Source organism: Lynx rufus, unplaced genomic scaffold (assembly GCF_022079265.1).
Source record: "Lynx rufus isolate CCGP_SWC_20201006 ecotype Redwood Valley unplaced genomic scaffold, mLynRuf1.p SCAF_13, whole genome shotgun sequence".
In the NCBI taxonomy this organism is placed as follows: Eukaryota; Metazoa; Chordata; class Mammalia; order Carnivora; family Felidae; genus Lynx; species Lynx rufus.
In genome coordinates, this window is record NW_025814827.1 from 43,963,664 (window position 1) to 43,988,444 (window position 24,781).

The 24,781-nt window shown below is 40.0% G+C and overlaps 2 protein-coding genes across 2 annotated transcripts; one reads left to right on the plus strand and one right to left on the minus strand.

Annotated features, from left to right (window-relative positions):
* Window positions 1–880: 880 nt before the first annotated feature.
* Window positions 881–1,819, plus strand: LOC124508188 (olfactory receptor 1509). Its single transcript, XM_047074604.1, has one exon. It carries the CDS (start codon window positions 881–883, stop codon window positions 1,817–1,819), a length of 939 nt encoding a protein of 312 aa, XP_046930560.1.
* Window positions 1,820–6,721: 4,902 nt separating this feature from the next.
* Window positions 6,722–7,675, minus strand: LOC124508187 (olfactory receptor 4E1). The gene has a single exon (XM_047074603.1). The coding sequence runs from the start codon at window positions 7,673–7,675 to the stop codon at window positions 6,722–6,724; it is 954 nt and encodes a 317-aa protein (XP_046930559.1).
* Window positions 7,676–24,781: the final 17,106 nt, after the last annotated feature.

Genomic DNA, 24,781 nt, shown 5'->3' on the forward strand with positions numbered 1-24,781 from the left:
AAAATTAAGTTTCTTAAGTCATTTTTTAGCTTTATGGTGAAGGAAGAATTATATTTTTTTCCAGGTTATCTAAGAAGGTAGGTTCAGTTCAAATAAAAGTGTTTTTTCGAACACCTGCTGTGTGCAAGAAGCTGTACCAAGTGCCGCAAAGGATAATTCTTATGTAGTTATTGCTTTTTAAGAAAATTTCAATTTAATGGGGGAACAGAAACAAATGTATTATTTTCTTTTCTTTTACAGTTCAGTACCATGAAATAGGTATGAAAGAGAAGAGATAGGATTTGGTTGTATCAGCAAAGTTTTCTTAAAGGAGGAGGTAGCATGGCCGAAGCGTAGTAACCTGCTTGCCTGGAGAGATGAATACATAGGGGGAAAAAGGAGGATCCCAGACTGGAAAAATAAATAGGTAGCAGACTGTTGCAGGCTTTGCATGTACATTTAATTTGATAGGAAGGGGGAAATGGTGAACGATTTTAGTTGGGAGTCGTATTTTGGAAGATTAATTTGGCATTATCTGTGGATTAGACTGAAATGCAAAAAGCCAGCTAACTACTGGCTAAGCATTTTGGGCAACTTGTTTATTCCTGTAAGGTTCATTTATCTCGACTGCAAGCCAGAAACAATAATGCCTATGCCATGGTGCAGTTGTGATTAAATAGAATGGTGTATATAAAGTGCCTGGAATGACTCCTGATATATCATGGGTATATTGTAACAATTGCTTTTAAGTTGGTCTTATATTTTATATGCCTTGATAATAAATAAACAACTCATATGGGAATGTAGTCACTTCAATTAATTCTACTTGTATACTATTAAAGCTAAATTAGCTTTCATGTCTTTTTTTTTTCCCTTGCAAGGTCCTTTTGAAACTCATTGGATGGATGCTCTAAATCAAACAAGAGTGACTGTATTTGTCTTCTTGGGACTCACTGATAAGTGGGTGCTGGAGATACTATTTTTTCTGGCATTCTCCGTCACATATGTATTAACCCTTTTGGGAAACACTCTCATTATAGTTACTATAGTCTTTACTCCACGCCTCCATACCCCCATGTATTTCTTCCTGAGCAATCTGTCCTTTATTGACATCTGCCACTCATCTGTCACTGTGCCCAAGATGCTAGAGGGCTTGCTTTTAGAGATAAAGACTATTTCCTTTGATAATTGCATTGCACAGCTCTTCTTCCTACATCTGTTTGCTTGTGCTGAGATCTTTCTGCTGACCATTATGGCTTATGATCGTTATGTAGCCATCTGTGCTCCATTGCACTATTCTAATGTGATGAACATGAGGGTCTGTGTACAGCTTGTCTTTGCTCTCTGGTTGGGGGCTACTGTTCACTCTCTGGTGCAGACCTTCTTGACCATTCGTCTACCTTACTGTGGCCCCAACATTATTGATAGCTACTTCTGCGATGTGCCCCCTGTCATCAAGCTGGCTTGCACAGATACATACCTCACGGGAATGCTAATTGTGTCTAATAGTGGAACCATCTCCCTCACCTGTTTCCTGGCTTTGGTCACCTCTTACACGGTCATCCTGGTTTCTCTTAGAAAACAGTCAGCTGAAGGGCGCCGGAAAGCCCTGTCTACCTGCTCAGCCCACTTCATGGTTGTAGCCTTCTTTTTTGGACCATGTATCTTCATCTACACTCGGCCAGACACTAGCTTCTCCATTGACAAGGTGGTATCTGTCTTCTACACGGTGGTCACTCCTTTGCTGAATCCTCTCATTTACACCTTGAGAAATGAGGAGGTAAAAAGTGCCATGAAGCATCTCAGACAGAGAGGTTTTTTCATGAAGTCAGGTACATGATGGGTTTGGAATTACAAATATAATTATGGCCATATCTTTAACAGTAAAAGTAAAGAACAAAATTAATAGGTAAAATGACACATTGGGGTGGCTAGGTGGCTCAATCAGTTAAGCATTGGACTCTTGGTTTCGGCTCAGATTATGATCTCACAGTCGTGGGTTGAGCCCCACATTGGGCTCTGCTCTGGCAGTGCAGAGCCTGATTGGGATTTTCTCTCTCTACCTCTGTCTCTGCCCCCCCCCCAAATAAATAAATAAATAAACAGAAACAACAACAAAAAGGAAAGTGTCAAAGTTTTATGATGATAGCTTTAAAAAATAAATAAAATGGCACAGAGAAGGGCAGACTTCTGTATTAAAGAGAAGGATTTATTAACTATTACTTATATAAAGGAAAAGATGATGGTGGAACAGATAAGGAAAAAGAATCTGGAAAAGTTCCAAGAAGTCTTCTGATTTCACTAGTAAAAGAACACAAGTTGGGGCATGGATTCAGTTTCAGGAACAAGTACAGTAGTGAGAGAACACATTTTCTTGATTTGTGGATTCTGTGGGCTATTGCCTCTGGGAAGCAATATATATCACACCTATGTTTTATAAATTATAGTGGTTTCAAGCTTGCTTTCAGATTTATTTTCAGTGTGTTTATTTAAGCCTTCACTGATTTATATTGAATTGAGTTGTTACTTTGAAAGTGATTCTCTCATTATTCCTGGATCTATTTTGTATTTTTCATAGGACTTTTATTTGATAAAATCAAGGTGGAAATGTATAAAGAACTTATTTTAAAATAAGCTTTCTTGAGGTGAAATTTAATTACATAAAATGCATGCATTTTCAATGTACAGTTTGAGAAATTTTGACAAAGGTATATATATATATATATACACCCATGTAACCATCTTTCCAATCAAGATGTAGAACATTTCCATCACCTCAGAAAGTTTCCGCAGTCCCTTCCCAGCCAATCCTTCTATCCCCACCCAAGCACCCAAAGATCTGATTTTTGTCACTATAAATTAGATTTGTCTTTCCTAGAGCTTCATATAAATTGAATCATACAGTATGAACTTTTTCTGTGCCTGACTTCTTTTGCTCCGCATGTTGTTTCTGAGATTAACCTATGTCTTTGTGGGTGTTAGTAGCTTATGTTTTACTATTGTTGAGTAATACCTTATGGTATACCATACTTTGTTTATTCATTCACTTATTGATGGACATTTGGATGTTGTCTGTTTCTGACAATTGTGAATAAAGTAGATATAAATGTTTAGTTACGAGTTACTTTGGCCTTGTGTCTTTGTTTCTCCTGGGTAAATACCTAGGAGTAGAGTAATTGGATCATATAGTAAGTGTATGTTTAACTTGTAAGAAACTACAACGCTGTTTTCCACAGCTGTTGTATGATCTTTTAAAAGTATTTTAGGGGCCATCAGGGTGACTCAGTCGGTTAAGTGAACGACTCTTGATTTCAGCTCAGGTCATGATCTCATGGTTGTGAGATGAGCCCCACTTTGGACTCTGTGCTGAGTATGGAGCCTGCTTAGGATTCTCTCTCTCTCTCTCTCTCTCTCTCTCTGCCCCTCCCCCTACTCATGTATGTGCATACACACTCTCAAAATAAATAAACTTAAAAAAATAAAAATATTTTTAGTATTTATGTATTTATTTGCTTATTTATTTATTTTTAATTTTTAATTTTTATTTATTTTGTTTTTATTTTTAAAAATTTGTAATGTTTTTATTTATTTTTGAGACAGAGGGAGACAGAGCATGAGCAGGGGAGGGGCAGAGAGAGAGGGAGACACAGAATCTGAAGCAGGCTCCAGGCTCTGAGCTGTCAGCACAAAGTCTGATGTGGGGCTTGAACTCACAGACTGTGAGATCATGACCTGAGCTGAAGTGGGACGCTTAACCGACTGAACCACCCAGGCACCCCTATTTTTAATTTTTTTAATGTGTATTTACTTTTTGAGAGAGAGAGAGAGACAGACAGACAGAGCATGAGCGGGGGAGGGGCAGAGAGAGAAGGAGACACAGAATCTGAAGCAGGCTCTAGGATCCAAGCTGTCAGCACAGAGCCTGACATGGGGCTTGAACTCCCCAAATGTGAGATCATGACCTGAGCCAAAGTTAGACGCCCAACTGAGCCACCCAGACACCTCTTTATTTATGTATTTTTAAGTAAACACTACCCCCACTGTGGGGCTTGAACTCATGACCCCGAGATCAAGAGTCTCATGCTCCACTGACTGTACCAGCCAGGTGCCCCCAAAGTGGTTGTATGAATTTTTTAATTTTTATTTTTTTAATTAAAAAAATTTTTTTTGAGTCAGGGGAGGGGCAGAGAGAGATGGAGGGAGAGAATCTCAAGCAGGCTCTATGCTCAGAGAGGAGCCCCATGCGGAGCTTGATCTCAAAATGTGAGATCATGACCTGAGCCAAAATCCAGAGTTAGATGCTTAACAAACTGAACCACCCAGGCGCCCCCAAAGTGATTGTATCATTGGATACTCTCATCAGAAGTATATGAGTTTAACATCCAACAAATTGGTATTTAATTTTAGGCATTCTCGCGAGTGTGTGGTTTACTTGTCATTTCCCTAATGACTGATGATGCTGAGAACCTTTCAATTTGCTTATTATCCTTTAATATATCTTTGTTGTGATGTGTCTCTTCAGATATTTGATCATTTATTATTTTTTTGTCTTCTTGTCACTGTAAGAGTATACAACAGTATTTTTTGTATAGTCTGGATATAAGACCTTTGTTGCATTTGTCCTGGCAATATTTTTTCTCACTCCGTGGCTTGCTGTTTTATTTTCTAAATTATATATTTTGAAGAGCAGAAGTTTACATATTAAGTTCTTATTTATCAATTTTTTACTTTTAAGATTGATGCCTTTTGTGTCCTAAGAAATCTTCACCTACTCCAAAGTCTCAAAGATTTTCTCCTGTTTTTCTTTTAGAAATTTTATAGTTCAGCTTTAAATTTTAGGTTTGTGGTCCATTGTAAGTTTACTTTGATATATCATGCAAGATAAGGGTTGAGATTTGTTTTCCCACCTACCTAGTTGATACAGTACGTTTAAAAAGACTTGTTTCCCCATTGTGTTACCTTTTTAAGTCAGATGAGCCTTGAGAGGACATAAAAGTATTCTTTTCACCTCTTCACTATCATCTGTCACCATTCTCTGCCTTAGAGTCTAAACTATAACCACATTGGTCTATCATTTCTTGGACCATGCCAGAGTTTTTTCCAACATATGTCTTTACACCTGCCATTTCTTCTGCCTAGAATGTTCATCACTCTCTTTTTTTCATGCTTGGCTTTTTTTCATCTTTCAGATCTTAGCTTCAATGTCATTTTGTCAAAGAGGCCCTTAGCACATAATAGGTGCTTGGTAAATATTTTTAACTTGTTTTACTTTTTATTTTTTTGAATTTACATCCAAATTAGTTAGCATATAGTGCAACAATGATTTCAGGAGTAGATTCCTTAATGCCCCTTACCCATGTAGCCCATCCCCCCTCCCATAACCCCTTGTGTAACCCTCAGTTTGTTCTCCATATTTATGAGTCTCTTCTGTTTTGCCCCCTTCCCTGTTTTTATATTATTTTTGTTTCCCTTCCCTTACGTTCATCTGTTTTGTCCCTTAAAGTCCTCATATGAGTGAAGTCATATGATTTTTGTCTTTCTCTGACTAATTTCACTTAGCATAATACTCTCTAGTTCCAGCCACGTAGTTGCAAATGGCAAGATTTCATTCTTTTTGATTGCCGAGTAATACTCCATTGTATATATATACCACATCTTTATCCATTCATCCATCGATGGACATTTGGGCTCTTTCCATACTTTGGCTATTGTTGATAGTGCTGCTATAAACATGGGGGTGCATGTGTCCTTTCAAAACAGCACACCTGTATCCCGTGGATAAATGCCTAGTAGTGCAATTGCTGGGTCATAGGGTAGTTCTATTTTTAGTTTTTTGAGGAACTTCCATCCTGTTTTCCAGAGTGGCTGCACCAGCTTGCATTTCCAGGTGCTTGGTAAATATTTATCAAATGAATAAATAATAAGATATCCCCATTCAATTGCTCTGATGGCAGATTTTTCCTGAACACCTGAGGATATCAATAACTTCAATGGCTCAAGTCTTCTTTCTACATCACTAAGTCATAAGCAAACTCACTTTGCCTGATTCACTAGTGTTTGCCAAGCTATTTAGGCAAGATTCTGAGTGAATGATGTGGTCAAGTGCTACTCAGCAATCTGAAGGTTTGTTTAAACTTTGTTTATCACCCTAAGACAAAAGCAGGAAAAGGTGGCATGGTGTAATGAAAATAGCATGAGTTCATGTTGATACACTTGACTTACCATTCTGCTTCCATCATTTCCTAGCTGGGTGACCTTGGGCATGCTGTCTGCTCTCTTTGAGCTTTAGTTTCATCATTGTAAACAGGCATAACACCTACCTCATAACTTGTTCTGAGAATGGAGTAAATGCAGAGTGCCTAGAACAATTTCCAGGATATGGAAGATATTAAAAATCCTAACTACTGCTATGGTTGTCAGATATTGGGCCAGAAGACAATTTCATAAGTCATCTAGCCTGATGAACGTTAGGTACGTTATTCTTTGCAAGGCATTTCTTTGATTAGGAACACCAGGCATGTTAAGAGCTTAGACATTGAAGGGTGTCTGGGAGGCTCAGTTGGTTAAGTGTCTGACTCTTGGTTTTTGCTCAGGTCATGATCTCACGGTTCGTGTGTTTGAGCCCCATGTAGGGCTCTGTGCTCACAGTGCAGAGCCTGCTTGGGATTCTCTCTTTCCCTCTCTCTCTGTCCCTCCTCTGCTTGATCTCTCTCAAAATAAATAAATAAACTTTAAAAAATAGTTATTTTTTCTCTCTCCCTCTCCCCTCCAACCTTCCCATTAACTTGTTCAAGGCATTTTTCATGTCTTCATTCCTAAGAGTATAGATGATGGGGTTCAGCAGGGGGGTGACAGCGGTGAAAAACACAGCCACCACCTTGTCCTCAGGGAGGCTGGTGGATGGGCGGGAATAGATGAAGATGCAGTGGCCCAGGAACAATGTGACCACGGTGAGGTGGGCTGCACAGGTGGATAAGGCCTTCCGCCTGCCTTCGGACAGCTGCTGCCGCAGGCTCACCAGGATGACTGCATAGGACACCACGAGGACCACGAAACAGACCACAGAGATCAGCCCACTGTTGGAGATGATGAGGATTTCAATGATGTGGGTATCCGTGCAGGCCAATTTGATCACCTGAGGTACGTCGCAGAAGAAGTTGTCGATCTCATCGGGACCACAGTAGGGCAGCTTGATGGTGAGGGAGGTCAGTGCGATGGAGTGGATGGTTCCCCCTGTCCAGAGGGCCACAGCAAGAAGCACACATACTTTCCAGTTCATAACTGTCATGTACTGCAGGGGTTTGCAAATGGCCACATACCGATCATAGGCCATGATGGTGAGGAGAAAGATCTCTGTGCAGGCAAAGAGGTGCAGGAAAAACATCTGAGTGACACAGGCATCAAAGGAGATGAGCTTCTCTTCTGACCATGTATCTATCAGCATCTTGGGGACTGTGACAGTGGAGTGGCAGACATCGATAAAAGACAGGTTGCTGAGGAAGAAATACATAGGGGTATGGAGCCGGCGGTCATAGGTAATAGTTATGACAATGAGGATGTTCCCAATCAGTGTCAGGACATAGAAAGTGAGGAACATGGCAAACACAGCCATCTGCACCTTCTGATTTACAGATAAGCCTCTAAGTCGTATATATGTGATGGAAGAGGTTTGATTGAGTAGGCCGGCCTCTTCCATTCTCTTTGTTGGACACTCTGTCAAGAATTAGGAAAAAAAAAATAACACTTAGCATCTGCATCAATCATTTGGTCACTTAATTTCTTCTTTGTTTGACTTTTTCCTCCGTCAGTATCTTATTTTAAAATCCCTATTCAGCACCTTAAATCATGCTGGACACATAGTAGGTGCTACACACACGTTTTTGGAATAATAGTGTGTAGAATCATGATTCACCAAGAGATATAAAACAACCTTGGAGAGGGGAGGACTTATGTTTAGTTATAAATCTTTACAGGAGAAAAAATTAAGATTTTTCTACCCCAAGAGAATAACTTGCTCAAATTCATACAACTCCTGGCTTTGAGCAGTTTTCTTTATTGCCCGTTGCCTGCATTTTTCACTCCTGCAAAATATTTGCTCCTCTGTTGGCTTCTGCTGTGACGCCCTGGGACTGTAATGGGAATGATCTGGTTTTCAGAAGGCAGAGGCTTTTCACCAAGCTGATGGACAACCAGCAATATGGCAATTTCTTTGGAGGAGGCTGGATAAAACCCAGGAAACCTTGGAGAATCTGGAGAGAGTGATGGAGGCTTGCTTTTGCTCCACCCCTCAGATGAGGGCAGACTTGCTCATTCTTCAGCTACAGATCAAGGTCCGAGACCAATAGCCTCACCGTCCTCACTAGATTATCCTCAGCTCTTCTTAAAGTTCAATTCTGTTGTCTGACCCACAAGTAAAACATGGTTCTTTTATTTTCTTTTAAATTAGTTTCACTTTGACCCAGGCCTCACTATTTAAAAAAATTTAGGGCGGTGCCTGGGTAGCTCAGTAGGCTGAGCATCCGACTTTGGCTCAGGTCATGATCTCACAGTTCGTGGGTTTGAGCCCCGCGTTGGGCTCTGTGCTGACAGCTGGGAGCCTGGGCCTACTTTGGATTCTGTGTCTTCCTCCCTCTGTACCCCTCCCCTGCTTGTGCTCTGTCTCTCTCTCTCAAAAATAAACATTAGAATTTTTAAAAATTTAATCATCCTGTGCTTATCACAAAAAGTGCACTCCTTCATCCCCATCACCTATTTCGCCATTCCCCCTGCCCCCTGCCCCACAATAACCATCAGTTTGTTCTCCATAGTAAGAGTCTGTTTCTTGGTTGGTCTCTCCCCCCTCTCTCTTCTTCCCCCCTTTGGTCCTTTGTTTTGTTTCTTAAATTCCACATATGAGTGAAATCATATGGTAATTATCTGTCTCTGACTTTTCACTTAGCTTTATATTCTCCAGCTCTACCAATGTTGTTGCAAATGGCACAATTCCATTCTTTTTCGTGGCTGAATAACAGTCCACTGTGTATATATACCACATGTCCTTTATCCATTCATCAATCGATGGACACTTTTTCTTTTTTTTTTTTTTTTTCATTTTTCAGGTAGAGAAAATGAGGCACAGAGAGGTAAAGCAACTGGCTCAAGTTCACAGAGAACTGTAGTAAGAGCTGTGCCTGGAGCTCAGGCTCTCTCTGCCCCTACTCTGACCTGACTCATTTATGTGATAATTAGGGTGCTAAGTGGACTGTGTCTTGGTGACCTGCCTCTTCCTCTCCTTGGTGCCCTAGGGCAGCTTGGTTGGGCATCTGTGGGGAGTCTCTCTTCTCTCCCTTGTCTTCATGCTGCTGCCTCCATGCATGGCCTGCCGAGGGTGCCCACCCACGCAAGCCACCCTCATGGTTCCTTAGGCCCTGTAATCCTGTGCTACCTTATTCCCATCACTGATCACTGCTGGTGCTTTACCTCATTCCTCAAGGCCAGGCTCTCTGCCAGACAAATAAATCAACTCCACATTGCTTATGAAAAAAGACTAGAGAACGCTTTCTTTTCTGCTTCTAATTATCTTTCTTCTCAATTATTTCCTATTACTCATCCTGCTGGTCTGCTGACAGTGGCCCTTTTCATTGTCTATATCAGAGGAAAGACTATGGTAGTATCAAATTAGGGAACTAGCGAAGTAGAGCCATGGGAAAAGGAAGCATTTTTGGGGCAGGAGAAGTATTTCAGGTAACATTTAAATTAAATTCGTGGTGTCTAGAACTTAGAGTAATATTTATAGTAACATCTTAATGTAGTTATGGATTAACTTTACTATTTAGAAATTTTTCTTAGAGTGTTCACTTAAAGCTTCTGCTCCAGAAAGCTACGTTGAATGATTTACATCTGTTATCTTTTTAATTTATTAAGTTCCAAAAGGAGGATTGTAAATTGAAAGCTGAAGAACTGAGCAAGAATGGAGCCAGGAGTTTATTTTAAATCAACATGGAGGGGCGCTGGGGTGGCTATGTCGGTTAAGCCTCTGACTTCGGCTCGGGTCATGATTTCACGGTCTGTGGGTTTGAGCCCTGCGTTGGGCTCTGTGCTGACAGCTCGGAGCCTGGAGCCTGCTTCAGATTCTGTGTCTCCTCTCTCTCTGTCCCTCCCCTGCTTGAGCTCTGTCTCTCTCTCTCACAAAAATAAATAAACATTAAAAAAATTTAAAGCTCATACATAAAAAAAAAATCAACATGGAGAATTTCACCTGCACAAATAGCAAAGGGTGTGCACATTGAGAGCCTTAAAGACATTTGTTTCATCATCATCATCATCATCATCATTGTTTTTCTATTTCTTTGGAGCCATAGGAAAAAAATGCTTTGAAAAATGGAGATGTGCCCAACTGCAGTAGAAATTTGGTGTTGGTTTAGGTTGAGAATACAGTGCACAGAAGGAGAATCTAATGTCTATTGCATACGTTTCAGAAACATGGAGGAAAACAATTAAGAGCAAAAACAGAATAACACAAAAATGTCTATAAACACTCACCCTGGGTTGTTTCTGATGCTCCCAGCATCTCCAAAGAGAACTGAATCGTCACGGTCTTGTAATTTCAATATCAAATTATTTTCTAGTAGAAATAGCACAAATTTAAAGTTGGACAAATCAAATAACCCCATTTACCCTGATTTTTCCATGAGGATGGCCAGAATCCTTAAAGTTCCCTCGGGCTTTGTTCAGTGCTAGTAAGTCACAGTAAATATATTTCTGCAAAAATCATCCCTTGGTACCTATAGTATTATCATATTTTTCAGTAAGTAGAGCATGTAACTCTGCCCTAAGATTTTCTAGAATTGGTTTCTGGTCAACTGAAGATGTGATGTAAGCATGGTATGTTTTTTGCACTTTTTCAGATGATATTGATGGCAGAATGATTAAAAGTAGCTACCAACCACTTTTGTGGGCCGTGCTAATTTACCAGGAGACCTCTAACACAGAACTGGACCTAATTATTCAGAACTAGTGTGACTGAGGCATTCTGTTTCCTTTGCAGCACATGCTCTATGTGTAAGTTTTATATTGCTAGCGTCAGATGGATTATTTCACCAAGGACTGAAGGGAAATCTGTCCAGGAAGAAAACAGCTGGGGCTAGCAGCTGCAGTGTTGGTGTTTTTTTTAACCTGAATTATATAGGTTTTATGTCCTTGGGACCTTTAAAGCAATGACATCAGCCTGCTATAGTCACTAGTTAGAAAAAGTTAATTCTGTGGGGACAAAAGTTACAGACCTTGCAATTGTCACTATGGGAATTTAATGGGAAAGCAAGACTTCTACCTCTAAATCTTTAGGATGTGTTTATACATCATTAAATGAACAACTATTTAGTGATTGCTTTCTATGTGCTAAGTATTAGGTGAGGGGCTTTTGTGTTTTCTTATTTACTCCATATGAAAACACAGAAATGAGGGATGGGCCATGGAGTTGAGATTTTAATCGGCTCTCTGCCAGAGAAGTCAAGTGTTTGAACTTCAGAGTCAGATTGTCTGAGTACAGATTCCAATGCCCTAGATGTATGCATTTGGGCAAGTTATTTAACCTCTCTGGGCCTCAGTGTCTTATCCATAAAACATGAACAGCAATGGTAATTTTTTTTTAGAACTCGTGAAGTTTTTGCAAAGCATGTGGCACTTGGCAAATATGTTGCCTATGTTAATACAATTATGCAATATGCAATTCAAACAATCAAACAAAAAAGCCACCACTGACTAACAGCCAACTCTTTTGGCAACATTTATTCATTGTTTTGTATACAATGAAAATGTAGAACCTCTTGCTCTAATTACCCTTTGGCTTTCTCTGTTTAGATATAAGAGCTTGGTAGTTTAAGTTGGTGAAAGAAGAATCCAAAGAAGAAGAATGAAGATCATAGTTGGAGTCTTTTTTTTTAAGTTTTATTTATTTAAGTAATCTCTACACCCGTCATGGGGCTCAAACTCACAACCTTGGGATCAAGAGCCACACACTCCTCTGACTGAGCCAGCCAGGTGTCCCCATACTTTGAGTTTGAATTTCAGGATTGTATAGTTTTTGTGGGATGGTTAGGATATATGAAATCCCGGGTGTGGAGTTAGAAGTAAGCCTTATAGTGGACTCTTCATGTAACAGTGTGTAGAACAGATGATGGGAATAGGAGGAACAGTGTCAGAAATTACCAAAAATTCTTATTCCTAAGGACTTCTGGCTTGGGCTACTTTTCCCCAGTTTTCTTGTTGAATTTGTTGCCATTGATCAGAGTCCAGACTTGACTGCATCGAAAAACCCAGAGCTTCCAGAACTTACAGATATTGCTACTTTGTCAATGAGGGGCTTGTATTATACTGTCACTTTGACAATTATGATATGCATTAGGAAGAGGGATATACTTACCGTACTAATTCTCAAGTATTTTTGGAACTGAGATACTTTATCATAGGTAAAATATACCAAGGATAATATAGAAAATGATGTTCAATTGGTTATAGGGCAATTACTTTAGCCACTGTCATTGATAACATGCAAGGTTAAGAAATTAATTTTTGACCTCCTAACATACAGTTTCTGTATTTTCCCCCTTCTCGGTAGTCCTGTCTCCCTGGCCCACTGTTTCCCTCTCTGCCACTTAAGTGTCCCTCCCAGGCTTTTCCTCCCTGGAAGTCCCTCAATGCTCCAACACTGTGTGTTCCCATTCTCTCTGCAGAATAAATGAAAAGAGTTGTTTACACTTGCCTAGCACTATAGAGCTTGCAAATCTCTTTTGCACTCATTCATTTATTTGATCTTCACAATATCCCCGTGAGATAAGAGCGTTATAGAAAAATTAGACTTGGCACTGAGTGATTTTCACAGATTTTATATGTTAGGTAAGCATCTGAACCAGGGCTTGAGCTCAGGTCTTCTGCTGTTGAATTTGATAACTTACTCTATTACCTCACTTGGATACTGTACCTCATAGAGCAGCAACACTTAAAAGATGTGCTTGTTGAATCACATAGAGATTTTTCATCAGTGTAGGGGAAAGAGGACTATTTGGTATTCTTTGATCTTACTGATTCTTTCCTTCTTCCCATTCTATTTATTCTCTTCATTTGAAAAGATCATTTGAGGGGCGCCTGGGTGGCTCAGTTGGTTGAGAATCCGACTTCAGCTTAGGTCATGATCTTCTGGTTTGTGAGTTGGAGCCCCGTGTCGGGCTCTGTGCTGACAGCTCAGAGCCTGGAGCCTGCTTCAGATTCTGTGTCTCCCTCTCTCTCTGCTCCTCCCTTGCTCATGCTCTGTCTCTCTCTGTCTCAAAAATAAATAAAAACATTAAAAAAATTAAAAAAAAGGAAAAGATCATTTGAAAAGTGATATGGTCCTCACTTATAAAAGATCACTGACTCTCTGCTAAAAGCAATCAATAAGCAGTCAATAACCCAGGGTATATGTAATATCATACTTATAATAGTATGAGATAAAAAGATCCATAAGAACAATGATTTGTTCCTATAAGGAATTTACAATATATATAGTGAATTAAGGTGACTTCTATCCTAGGATTCAAAGAAACCCATTGAAAAAAACTTTGAAGTGATGTCAGTAAATGAAATAAAAATTAGTGATGTAAAGTGAACTTCTTTTTTTTTTAATGTTTTAAAATTTATTTTTGAAAGAGAGAGAGAGACAGAGCACAAGAGGAGACACAGAATCTAAAGCAGGCTCCTGGCTCCGAGCTGTCAGCACAGAGCTGATGTGGGGCTTGAACCCATGAACTGTAAGATCAGGACCTGAGCCAAAGTTGGACGCTTAACCAACTGAGCCACCCAGGTGCCCCTAACGTGAACTTCTTTCTCAACCTTCAAATCAACAGAATGTGCATATTCCGAGTGAGACCATCATTCTGTCCTTCACACAACTGTGCAGAAATCAGACCCTGGAAGGAAGCTACTCATCACCTATCTACCCCCTCTCAAAAGACACCAGCCAGTCTAATCTCATCAGTTCTTGTCTACCTACTCATTTCAATTCACAGCATGTTGGAACCTTCTGCTCGACCCTATATACCCTTATCTCTTTAGGACTTGGTACTTTTCTGAATCAAGCTTATACCCTTCTCTGACCCTGCAAACACTTCATTATGCTCTCTAGCTAGCATTTTACAAGTAGAATCCTCAACCTCTTTTCTGTACATGACCTTTGTATTCCTGCTCTAAGCCTTCTTAAGTAGTGCACATTTTTTCTCCTATGCCAGGCCTCAAGTTTTAGTAGGTGCCCCCACCCCCCCCTTTTTTTACAGTTGTTGATTCAGATAATTTGTCTTTTCTCCTTTGCAACAATTCATATCCAGTGAAGAAAATTTTTTCAGACTATTCCACCTGTAATTTTTTCTTGTTGTATCCTCAATTTCCATCTTGGCCATTCCTCTGTCTTTCCAAACATTTTGGCACTTGTCATCTTGTACAGAGATGGTCCATACAGTACTCTTGTCCCGGTTCTTTGATCTCCACCTCACCTCAACCACACGACAGTATAGATGGTCTCACCTTAAAGTTTGGACCACTACCTCAAATAGGCAATTTTACTACATTTTCCAGAGTCAAGTTACTTTTTTTTTACTCCATGGTGACTATTTTACACTGTCTTTAATAACCCCTTCTACTTTTTTTAATCTTAGCTAAAGACTTGCTTGTTATTTCACCTGTAATTATTTCACCTTATTATTTCAGTGAGAGATAGAAATAAGCAGAGAGAACTTTCACCCCATTCCACTGCTAAAGCCATCCACTGATTTGCATCTGAACTTGTAAACTCTGCCTACTCTTATAATGGATATCCTCTTCTTCCCAAGGCCAGCCCCACCATTTGGATTTTGGATGCCATTCTTTATGTCTCTCGAGGACTTTGCTCCTGCAGTTCTCTGTCTCCTGCATCATCAAATTTTTGCCATTGTTGGATCATTCCCGACAGCACACGAACATGCAATAATGATTCCAGTATTGACGAGCCCTTCCTCGACTCCACATTCCTCTCCAACCACCACCTGATTTCTCTGTTCTTTATAATAAAATTCCTCAGAGGCATAACCTATACTCACTGTCTCCACTCCACCCCTTATCATTTCTTTATTGAACCTACTCCAGTCTGTCTTTGTGCCTCCATTGCTCCACTAAAACCGCTTTTATGAAGGTCAGCAGCGATGTTCATATTGCCAATTCAATGGGCAGTTCTAGGTCTTTGTCTCATTTAACCTTTCAGCATTATTTAACATAGTCAATTACTTTCTTCTTTTCCAAAGAAGACACCACACTCTCCTATTTTTTCTGCTGTCTTCCTAGTTGCTCCTTCTAAATGTCCTTTGCTGGACCCCCTTCCTTTCTGACCTGTAAATAAAGTGCCCCAAGCTCAGTTCTTGGACTTTTGTTTTTCTCTGATTATGCTTTAATTGACTTCATTCAAGTTTATTGTTTTAATACCATATTTATGCTGAAAACTCAAATGTTTATTTGTAGCCTCAACTTCTTTGAGCTATAGTTTTATATACCCGGTGGTTTACTGGGATTTTTAATGAGTGTCAAAAATTAAAAACAAAACAAAACTAGACCATAAACCCAAAGTCTTAATTTCATGCTACTCCAACGTGATACAGTCATTATCTTTCTTCATTTTAAGTAACTTGGCATTACCTTTCACCCAATTGCTTAAGCAATTAACTTTGTATATGTTCTTGTCTTCTTTCTCTCTCTCATATCCCACATCCACTCATTCATGAGCAAACACAGATGCTTTCTGCCTTCCAAACATATTCTGAACACCACTACTCAGCTGTAGTGTAAGACACCATCATTTCTCTCTATAATTACTGTGATTGCATCTTAATTTATATCTCTTTTCCACTCTTGCCCCACTACAACCTGTTCTCCACACAGCAGCCAGATTCATTCTTTAAAAGCACATTTCTCTTTTGCTCAAAACCCTCCTTTCATCATAATAAAAGTTAAAAAAAGTCTTTGTTTTAGATTATATATGTTTTATCCCTAAGGTCATTGCTTACCTCTACTCTTCTTTCTTTTTAAAAAAATGTTTATTTATTTTTGAAAGAGAGGGAGGGAGAGAGAAAGAGAGAGAGAGAGAGAGAGAGAGAGAGAGAGAATGAGCAGGGGAGGATCAGAGAGAGAGGCTCTGAAAGCAAAGAGCCTGATGTGGGGCTCTAACTCACGAATTGTGAGATTATGACCTAGATGGAAGTCAGATGCTTAATAGACTGAGCCACTCCTGCATCCCTTTTATTTTTTAATGTTTCTTTTTGAGAGATGGAAAGAGAGAATGAGGGCGCACATGCAAGAGAGACTGGGGGAGGGGTAGACAGGGAAGGGGACAGAGGATCCAAAGCAGTCTCTGTGCTGTCAGTGCAGAACCCAATGCGGGATTCAAACTTATGAACCATGAGATCATGACCTGAGCCAAAGTCGGACACCCAACCAACTGAACCACCCAGGTGCTCCACCCCTATACTTCTTTCATACTCTCTCAACTCTAGCTACACTGGCTTCCCTGGTGTTCCTTGAGCACAAGAAACATCTTTTCTCATGGCCTTTGTGTTAGCTATTCTTTCTGCCTAGAATGCTTTTCTACCTCTGTGGCTCTCTGCTTCATTTTTGTTAGCCTTCAATTAAAAAAAAAATCAGCTCTTGAGAGAAGACTTCTTTGATCACATGGCCAAAAAGGAATACTCTCCAAATCTTAATTCTGCCATCAATGGCCTTCAGCTGATGACCACCAAACAAAGCTGAGTTTACTGATTCGTTTCAGTGAGAGAGACTACACACCATAGGTATCATGGGGAGTCTGAGTAAGAGGAGATTAGAAAGGACTTACTATAGGATTTGGCCTTGGTTAGATGATAATGGGAAGGGTTCAAGGAAGCAGGGCTTTCCTCGGAAATGAATGCTGTCAGGACATGGGGATAATTCTCTAATTGGGTATCTTGATCATTCTCATCTAGAAAGCAGGAGGAATGGAGAAAACCTAAAATTTTAATTGTTTAAAAATCAACAGTTATTCATATAGTCAAGGTAGAGGAATATTTAGTTATTTTGTGGTTGGTATGTATTTTCATTTTTGTCTGTGTTCAGACATGATTATGGAATGGTCTTGTTTTTATCTCGCTCCATTATGGTGCAGAGTGGCCTCATCGGCTATTGATGTCTTGGGAAATTGTTTATGCTTAACATGAAATCACTATGGCTTAACTATGAGTGTGGACTAGTTCCTAGCCACACTAAGAAGTTGTTGCTTTGTTCATCAAGAGGTTGTCCAGAGAATATTTTCTGTAGTTGGACTAGGATTAGTTTCTCTTACTACTGTTGCATACTAAGTTGTTGACTTCTTTGACATGACAATGGATTTGCAGTAGCATGTAAGGATATAGACAGTGTGCACTGGTTAATGGCAATGCAACCAATTACGTAGAACAAAATGGTTATTAGTACTTGTAATAAATCCTGAAGACAGAAGCTGCTCAAACTCAGGCAGTGAGAACATAACTTAAAGTCCAGTTGGTCTTTTCCAGAGAACTAGTGGTTTTTCCTTTTAGCATAGCCACAAGTTGTTTTGCTTGACTTGTACTATTTATATAGATGCATGAAAAGTGTTTGCTATAGTATAAAATTTTCCTTGTGTAGCCAAGAGGAAGTTGAGTTATGTGTTTATGAATGAAAACTCTGGCTAATGAATATAAATTGAAACTGCCTTTTGGGATTCCAGAACATAGGTCATGTTTTCATAAACAGTATTGATTTAGAGGAGCACAGACTCTGTTGAGAATGTAAGTATTATTTAACTCAACAGGAATGAGACAATCATTGGTATTATCGTCAGGTAGGAAGATTTTTAAAAATGTGGTTAAACAGTTCCTGCAAAGTAGGCTGGAGGGTCTCTAAGGAGAACAAACCAAGTATTGTAGCAAAGAGAGCCCCAATATTAGTTTCCATCTCTGTTGGTTTGGGTTTTGTTGTTGTAATGACCTCAGAAGAACCGTTTTGTTGACACAATATCAAAATCCAATTTTTACAATTTTACAATTTTTACAAGGCTGAAATTTGAGGTTACTTGTGTGAGAAAAACTTATACCAGAGCAAAGATGTAGAAGGAAATTTACTCTCTGAGGTGTCTAAAGGCACACTTTACACATTTTTGTCAGTAGGATTAGGTGAGGGATTATAAATCTGACAATCAGTTGAATCAGAGCGATAGCTATAGTGTAAGAAAAACACACCAAAGAATTTTATTTGTTTTTCCTAAGTGATAGAAGACCATCCTGTGAAGATAGGCGAGATCGTATTGATGAAGCTTTTAGTCAGCTGATAGAGGGCGTGAGAATACAATAATAGGCAAGATTAATGGTAGATGAAAGGGAAAGAAAAAGCGCGAAGAATCAGAAAATTAATCTGATTTTTGTTGTCTTTGGTGGAAACTATTTACTTCTGACTTGTTCCCTCGTTTTGGGAAGCAGCTATCCACTTCCATAGCAATCAGCTTCTGGAGCATTTATAAGAATCCTCAGTTTGAGGTCATTCAATTGAATGTATTTCTAGGGTCACGAGAAACAGATGTGTCTTTTTTCATTAGGAAGCACGACTCCAACATCTTAAGATTTTACTCTTGTGTCAGTTAACATTCTTTGCCAAAGGTTTTTTTCATCGAAGATCCAGGGCAGTTTTCTCTGATATCTTTTCCAGAAGACTATATCTCTAGATTTCAGATCTTGTAGTGGGGGTTTTAGGAATGCAGGTAGAACCTGTTCAATGAATATTTTGTGGCTTTTAGTCACATGAATCTGAAATAGGGTAACATCTAGGTGTAGAAGGAAGATTTTCAAATGAATGGAGTAGCCTGTTATTAGCTCAGCAGGAGGTGACCAGAGAAGGTAGAGGTCAATCTCATTGCTGTCAAGGCTAACGGAAGTTCCAGTGTTTTTGAGAGCTGTGCAAATTTTAGTTTTATAATTTCATTGGTTCTCTTTACTTTTCCTGAAGTTTGTGGTTGATAAGGATAGTGGAGTTTTGAGTAAAAGTTAAAGCATTACAATTTTTTGATAATGGTGCCAGTGAAATAGGTAACTATGTTACTAGGAAGATAAGTTGGAATTTCCCAGATAGGAGAAAAGAAAACCAAGCAACTTTGGCCACAATTGGGACCACAGCTCTTTAACATGGCCAGGAAAGCATCAACTCATCCTGAGAAGAAACAACGATAAGCAGAACATATTGATAGGCCATCTATATAAAATGTGTAGGCATTTATATAAAAAATATTTGGAGGTGTTCAAAAGGGAACTTGAGGCCTTGGTTCATACTCTTTCCACATCCTATTTTTATAATCTTGCCAGAATGATGTCATTGCAATATAGAACATGCATAGGAAACATCTTTAGCTATACCCTTAAAGGTATTCCACTATGTTGGTTAAATATCCTTGCCAATTTACCTGTTATTTGGACAATATAGTGAAGCATTTTTGCTAAATGCACTTTTATTTATAAAATAAAATAGCTTCTTATAAAATAGCAACATATATCTCTCTGTTCACTTAAAATTTAAAAAAAATTTTTTTTTTCATTTTTTGAGAGAAGGAGAGAGAGACAGAGGCAGAGACCGTGAGCAAGGAAGGGGCAGAGAGAGAGGGAGACACAGAATCTGAAGCAGGCTCCAGCCTCTGAACTGTCAGCACAGAGCCCGACGGGGGGGGGGGGGGGGGAGGGCTTGAACCCACCAACTGTGAGATAATGACCCGAGCCGAAGTCAGAAGCTTAATGACTGAGCCATCCAGGCACCTCTCTGTTTATTTGATAGTGGCCAAGGAATCTCTTCATTTTAAAATTATTTTGAAATCATATACTAAGTCAAAATCATACCTACTATCATTATAAATATTTGTTCGTTTATCATTTGTCATTTGGCAGGTCCAGGCAAAGGCAATGAATCTAGTCATTAAAAATGATTTGAGGGGCGCCTGGGTGGCGCAGTCGGTTAAGCGTCCGACTTCAGCCAGGTCACGATCTCGCGGTCTGGGAGTTCGAGCCCCGCGTCGGGCTCTGGGCTGATGGCTCGGAGCCTGGAGCCTGTTTCCGATTCTGTGTCTCCCTCTCTCTCTGCCCCTCCCCCGTTCATGCTCTGTCTCTCTCTGTCCCAAAAATAAATAAAAAACGTTGAAAAAAAATTAAAAAAAAAAAGATTTGATTTCTGGGGGCACTTGGGTGGCTCAGTTGGTTGAGCCCCTCTGACTTTGACTCAGGTCACGATCTTGAGGGTTCGTTAGTTCCAGCCCTGCGTTGGGCTCTCTGCTGTCAATGCAGAGCCAGGTTTGGATCCTCTGTCTCCCACTCTCTCTGCCCCTCCCCTGCTTGCACGTGTGTGTGTGTGTGTGTGTGTGTGTGTGTGTGCGCGCGCGCGCGCGCTCGCATGTGTACGCACATCCCAGGTGCCCGAGCCACTGGAACCGGCGGCAGAAGGTCCCTAGGGGTGAGGGAGGAAAACCCAATCTGGATGCAAAACCCAGAAGAAACACCAGGGTGGGAAGCTCCTTTCTTGACAGGTGACTTTCAGCTTCCGCAGGAGCAGTTGCGGGTTCCCTTAGAGCAGTGTCCTCGCGGGAACATTTTCTGCTGGTGAATCCATAGGTTGTAGTCCAGGAGATTCTGTGAACGTTGAACAGTAGAATGGTGTGTAAAGAACAGAGATGACAAGTGGGAAGAATAACACAGGGAGAGGCAGAAGTGGTCCATTTCTCCATAATAAGAGTTTCTCTTCTCCCAAGGCAGGAGAATATGGAAACAGGGGTGTGATCAGACATGGGTTATGCACATTGTGTGTTTGTTGGGGGGGAGAGGGGGTAGGGATGGTGATGGTAGTGTTTGCAGCACTGTGGAAGAGATGGGAGAATTTTACTACCAGCAATCAGATACTTTTATTTAATCTAAAGGAATATAATATGTTAATCTGTATGTATGTATGAATCTAGAGAAAGAAATGGAAAGACAAGGGGAACTATTAACTTTAGTTGTTTTACTTTAGAAGGCTAGAATTAAAAGCAAGTGGTGAGGGGCGCCTGGGTGTCTTAGTCAGTTGGGCCTCTGACTTGGGCCCAGGTTGTGATCTCTTGGCTTTTGAGTTTGAGTCCCATGTTGGGCTCTCAGCTCTCAGAGTGGAGCCTGCTTTGGGCTTCGGATCCCCAGACTCCCTTGCTCTCTGCCCCTACACTGCTCTCTCCCTCTTTCTACCTCACTCTCTCTCAAAAATAAATAAACATTTTAAAAAATGATTTGATTTCTGGGAGAAGTTGATATTTTAAGAGTAAATTCAAGGCTGAGATAGCATAACCTTTAACAATTTTGTTTTTTAACAACAGTAGAAAGTATTAACAAATGTATTTGTTAAATATTTATTTTTGAGTGAGAGAGAGAGCACATGGGAGAGGCAGAAAGAGAGAGAGAAAGACAGAGGATCCGAAGCAGCCTCCATGTGATAGTGGGCAGAGACCGTTATGCAGGGCTCAAACTCACAAACCCACAAGATCCTGACTTGAGCTGAAGCCGGAGCCTCAATGGACTGAGCCACCCAGGCACCCCTTAAAAAATAGTTTTGAATCAAGATTATCCAAGGGAGTCACTAGCTCTGTGAAGGTATGGCTAGTTTGTTCCCTAATAGAGGCAAGCAGTCATAGGCTTCACTTTTGGGTGAGGGGTGGAGGGTATCTGGGGCTATTGTGCTATATCATGAAGCTTGGATAAATGAACTGAGTGATGGCTCTCATTCCCCAGCTCCAGTAACAGGCCTAATTGACCTAAGTCAGTAAGTGCAGTCATTGACTTTTGTTGCATTACGCTTTCCCTGGAAGCCCTACTCCTCTTGCAGCAGCCATGTTAAGTTTTGTCAATAAATCCTCCTCAATCTGAGTTGAGATTTCTGTTCCCTATAACTGAAATCATCCTGAGTGATAAAACATTTGATAAATTTTGACTCACTGACCATTTTATTGTCAGAAATGTTTTAGAGACAGTGAAGAATAAATTAAACCCAGAAGCTACTCTGGGTTTAATTCTTATAGATAAGAAAGAACTTAATGTCTTGTATAGTGGGCAAAATAATCTCCCCAAAGATGTTCATGTTGTAATCTGGGAAACATGTGAATATGCTAGCTTACACAGCAAAAGTGACTTTGCAGATGTAATTAGGTAACGGACCTGGAGGTGGGGAGATTGTCCTGGAATAGTGGGGTGGGCCCAATGTGATCACAAGGGTCTTCCTGAGGGAAAGAGGGAGGCAGGAGTAGCAGAGTCTGAGAAGGAGATGTGAGGACAGAAGCAGAGGTAGGAATGACAAGATTGCTGGTTAGGGGCCATAAGCCAAGGAATGTAGGCTATGTACATTCTAGAAGTTGGAAAACTCAAGCAAACAGATTTTCTCCTAGAGTCTCCAGAAGTAATATAGTTCTATTGACATCTTGATTTTAGCCTCATGAAACCTGTTTTTGACTTCTGATCTACAGAATTATAAGATAATAAATTTATATGGCTTTAAGCCACTAACCAAGGTAATTTGCTATAGCAGCAATCAGAGGCTTACACATTATGGAAAGTGTCAGAATCTTAGAAGAGATCATGTGTTGAAGGGAAGGAAAAATTCTTCTTCTACCCCCAAGGTCTTCTGGCTGGAATTAGAATTAAATTTACATGAAACAGATTGGCAGGAGGAAAAAAAAAGCAAAGTTTTATTAGGAGTGCATGGAGGCCAAATTGTGAAATTGAGACCTAAAGAAATGACCAAGGCAGGCAGTTTTTATACTTTTTAGGCAAAAAGACAATAAATCTGTGAGGAATTGGTAGGGCATAGAAAACTTAACTTTGGGAGCTTCAGTTAGTAAGGAATTCTAAACAGAACTTGGGCTGGGGTAGTAGATTACTAAAAAGGAACAAGGGTTGTTTATGCAGCCTTCTTGGCTCTTAATTTCTTATCTCTGGTGATAAGGATGTTTCCTTACCTCCTGGAACAGGGAGGGTGCCTTTCACATGGGAGGTGTATTTCCTGCTTTCCAGGGAACAGAGGAGGGTCTGTGTGTTCTTCCTGAATAGACTGTCTCTTAAGTAACTTATTTTAAAGAATCAATATGCAAGGGGCCCTGGGTGACTCGGTTGAGTGTCCAACTTTGCCTCAGATCATGACCTTGTGGTTCATGAGTTTGAGCCCCCGCATCAAGCTTGCTGCTGTCACCTGTCAGTACAGAGCCTGCTTTGGATCTTCTGTCCCCCTCTCTCTGCCCCTCCCTGCTTGCGCTCTCTCAAAAATAAATAAACATTAAAAAAATGAAAAAATCATAAAAATAAATAATCAATATGCCAAAGAAGCCAAACATTTTGGGGCAGTCTGCCTTTGGCCCCTATGGTGTTGATACAGTTTCCTGGGAATGAGGAAAGCTAATTGAAAAACTAAGAAAGTAGTAAGAAATTATGGGAATTTGACAGTCTTATAAAGGAAGAAAAGGCAGAAACACCTAAAGATATCAACCATATGATTGCGTAAGTGCTTCTGTTTTAAGATCAGGTTTTATTTTATTTTATTTTTTTATTTTAAAAAGAATTTTTTTATATTATTTATTTTTTGAGAGAGAGAGAGAGCACAAGCAGGGAAAGGGCAGAGAGAGAGAGAGAGAGAGAGAGAGACAGAGAGAGAAACAGAGAGAGAGACAGAGACAGAATCCAAAGCAGGCCCCAGGCTCTGAGCTGTCAGCCCAGAGCCCAATGTGGGGCTTGAACTCACAAATCATGAGACCATGACCTGAGCTGAAGTAGGATGCTTAACTGACTGAGTCACCCAGGATCAGGTTAACTGAGCCCCTGTTAAGATCAGGTTTTAAAAGGCAAAATGTGTATGTGTGTGTGTGTGTGTGTGTGTGTGTGTGTGTGTGTACTTGATGTCACAGGTAACCAAGAATGTATCTATGGGGTTATTTCCTGAAGCTGTGAAAATAGAGTAATAAGTTTAATATAGAATAAACCAAAGTAAAACTCATTACAGATAAGAAGAGATAAGCTTTGGCATAATTTATTAATCTTGCCTGAGCTCCATCTTCTATGTCAGAGCTGTACTCCTGAGGTGCCCTCCCACATGAAGTACCTCAATGTGTTGTAAGGGTTCTGAAATATTGATCCCTTTGCCATAGGGGCAGCTGGGTGAGGTCCAGGCTGGCTGGAATCCTTGTACCAGGTATTCCTGGTTGTATCTGTTTGTTCCTGTGCACTGTGCAAATATAATTTTCTCCATGTACATGATGTACAAAAATTTAGGAAACACTTCTCTAAATCAGGAGTATCCTTCTAAAACTGAAAATTGTAAAATGTTACAACCCAGCAATTGCACTACTAGGTATTTACCCAAAGGGTACAAAAATACAGATTCAAAGGGACACATGCACCCTTCATGCATGTTTATAGTAGCATTATCAATAATAGCCAAACTATGGAAAGAGCCAAGTGTCCATGGACTGATGAATGGATAAAGATGTGGTCTATATATACAGTGGAATATTACTAAGCCACCAAAAGGAATGAAATCTTTCCATTTGCAACAATGTGGATGGAGTTACAGTGTATTATGCTATGCGAAATAAGACAACCAGAGAAAGACAAATATCATATGATTTCACTCATTTGTGGACTTTAAGAAACAAAACAGATGAACATATAGGAAGGGGGGAAAAAAGAGGGAAACAAACCATAAGAGACTTTTAACTATAGAGAACAAGTAAGGGTTGATGGAG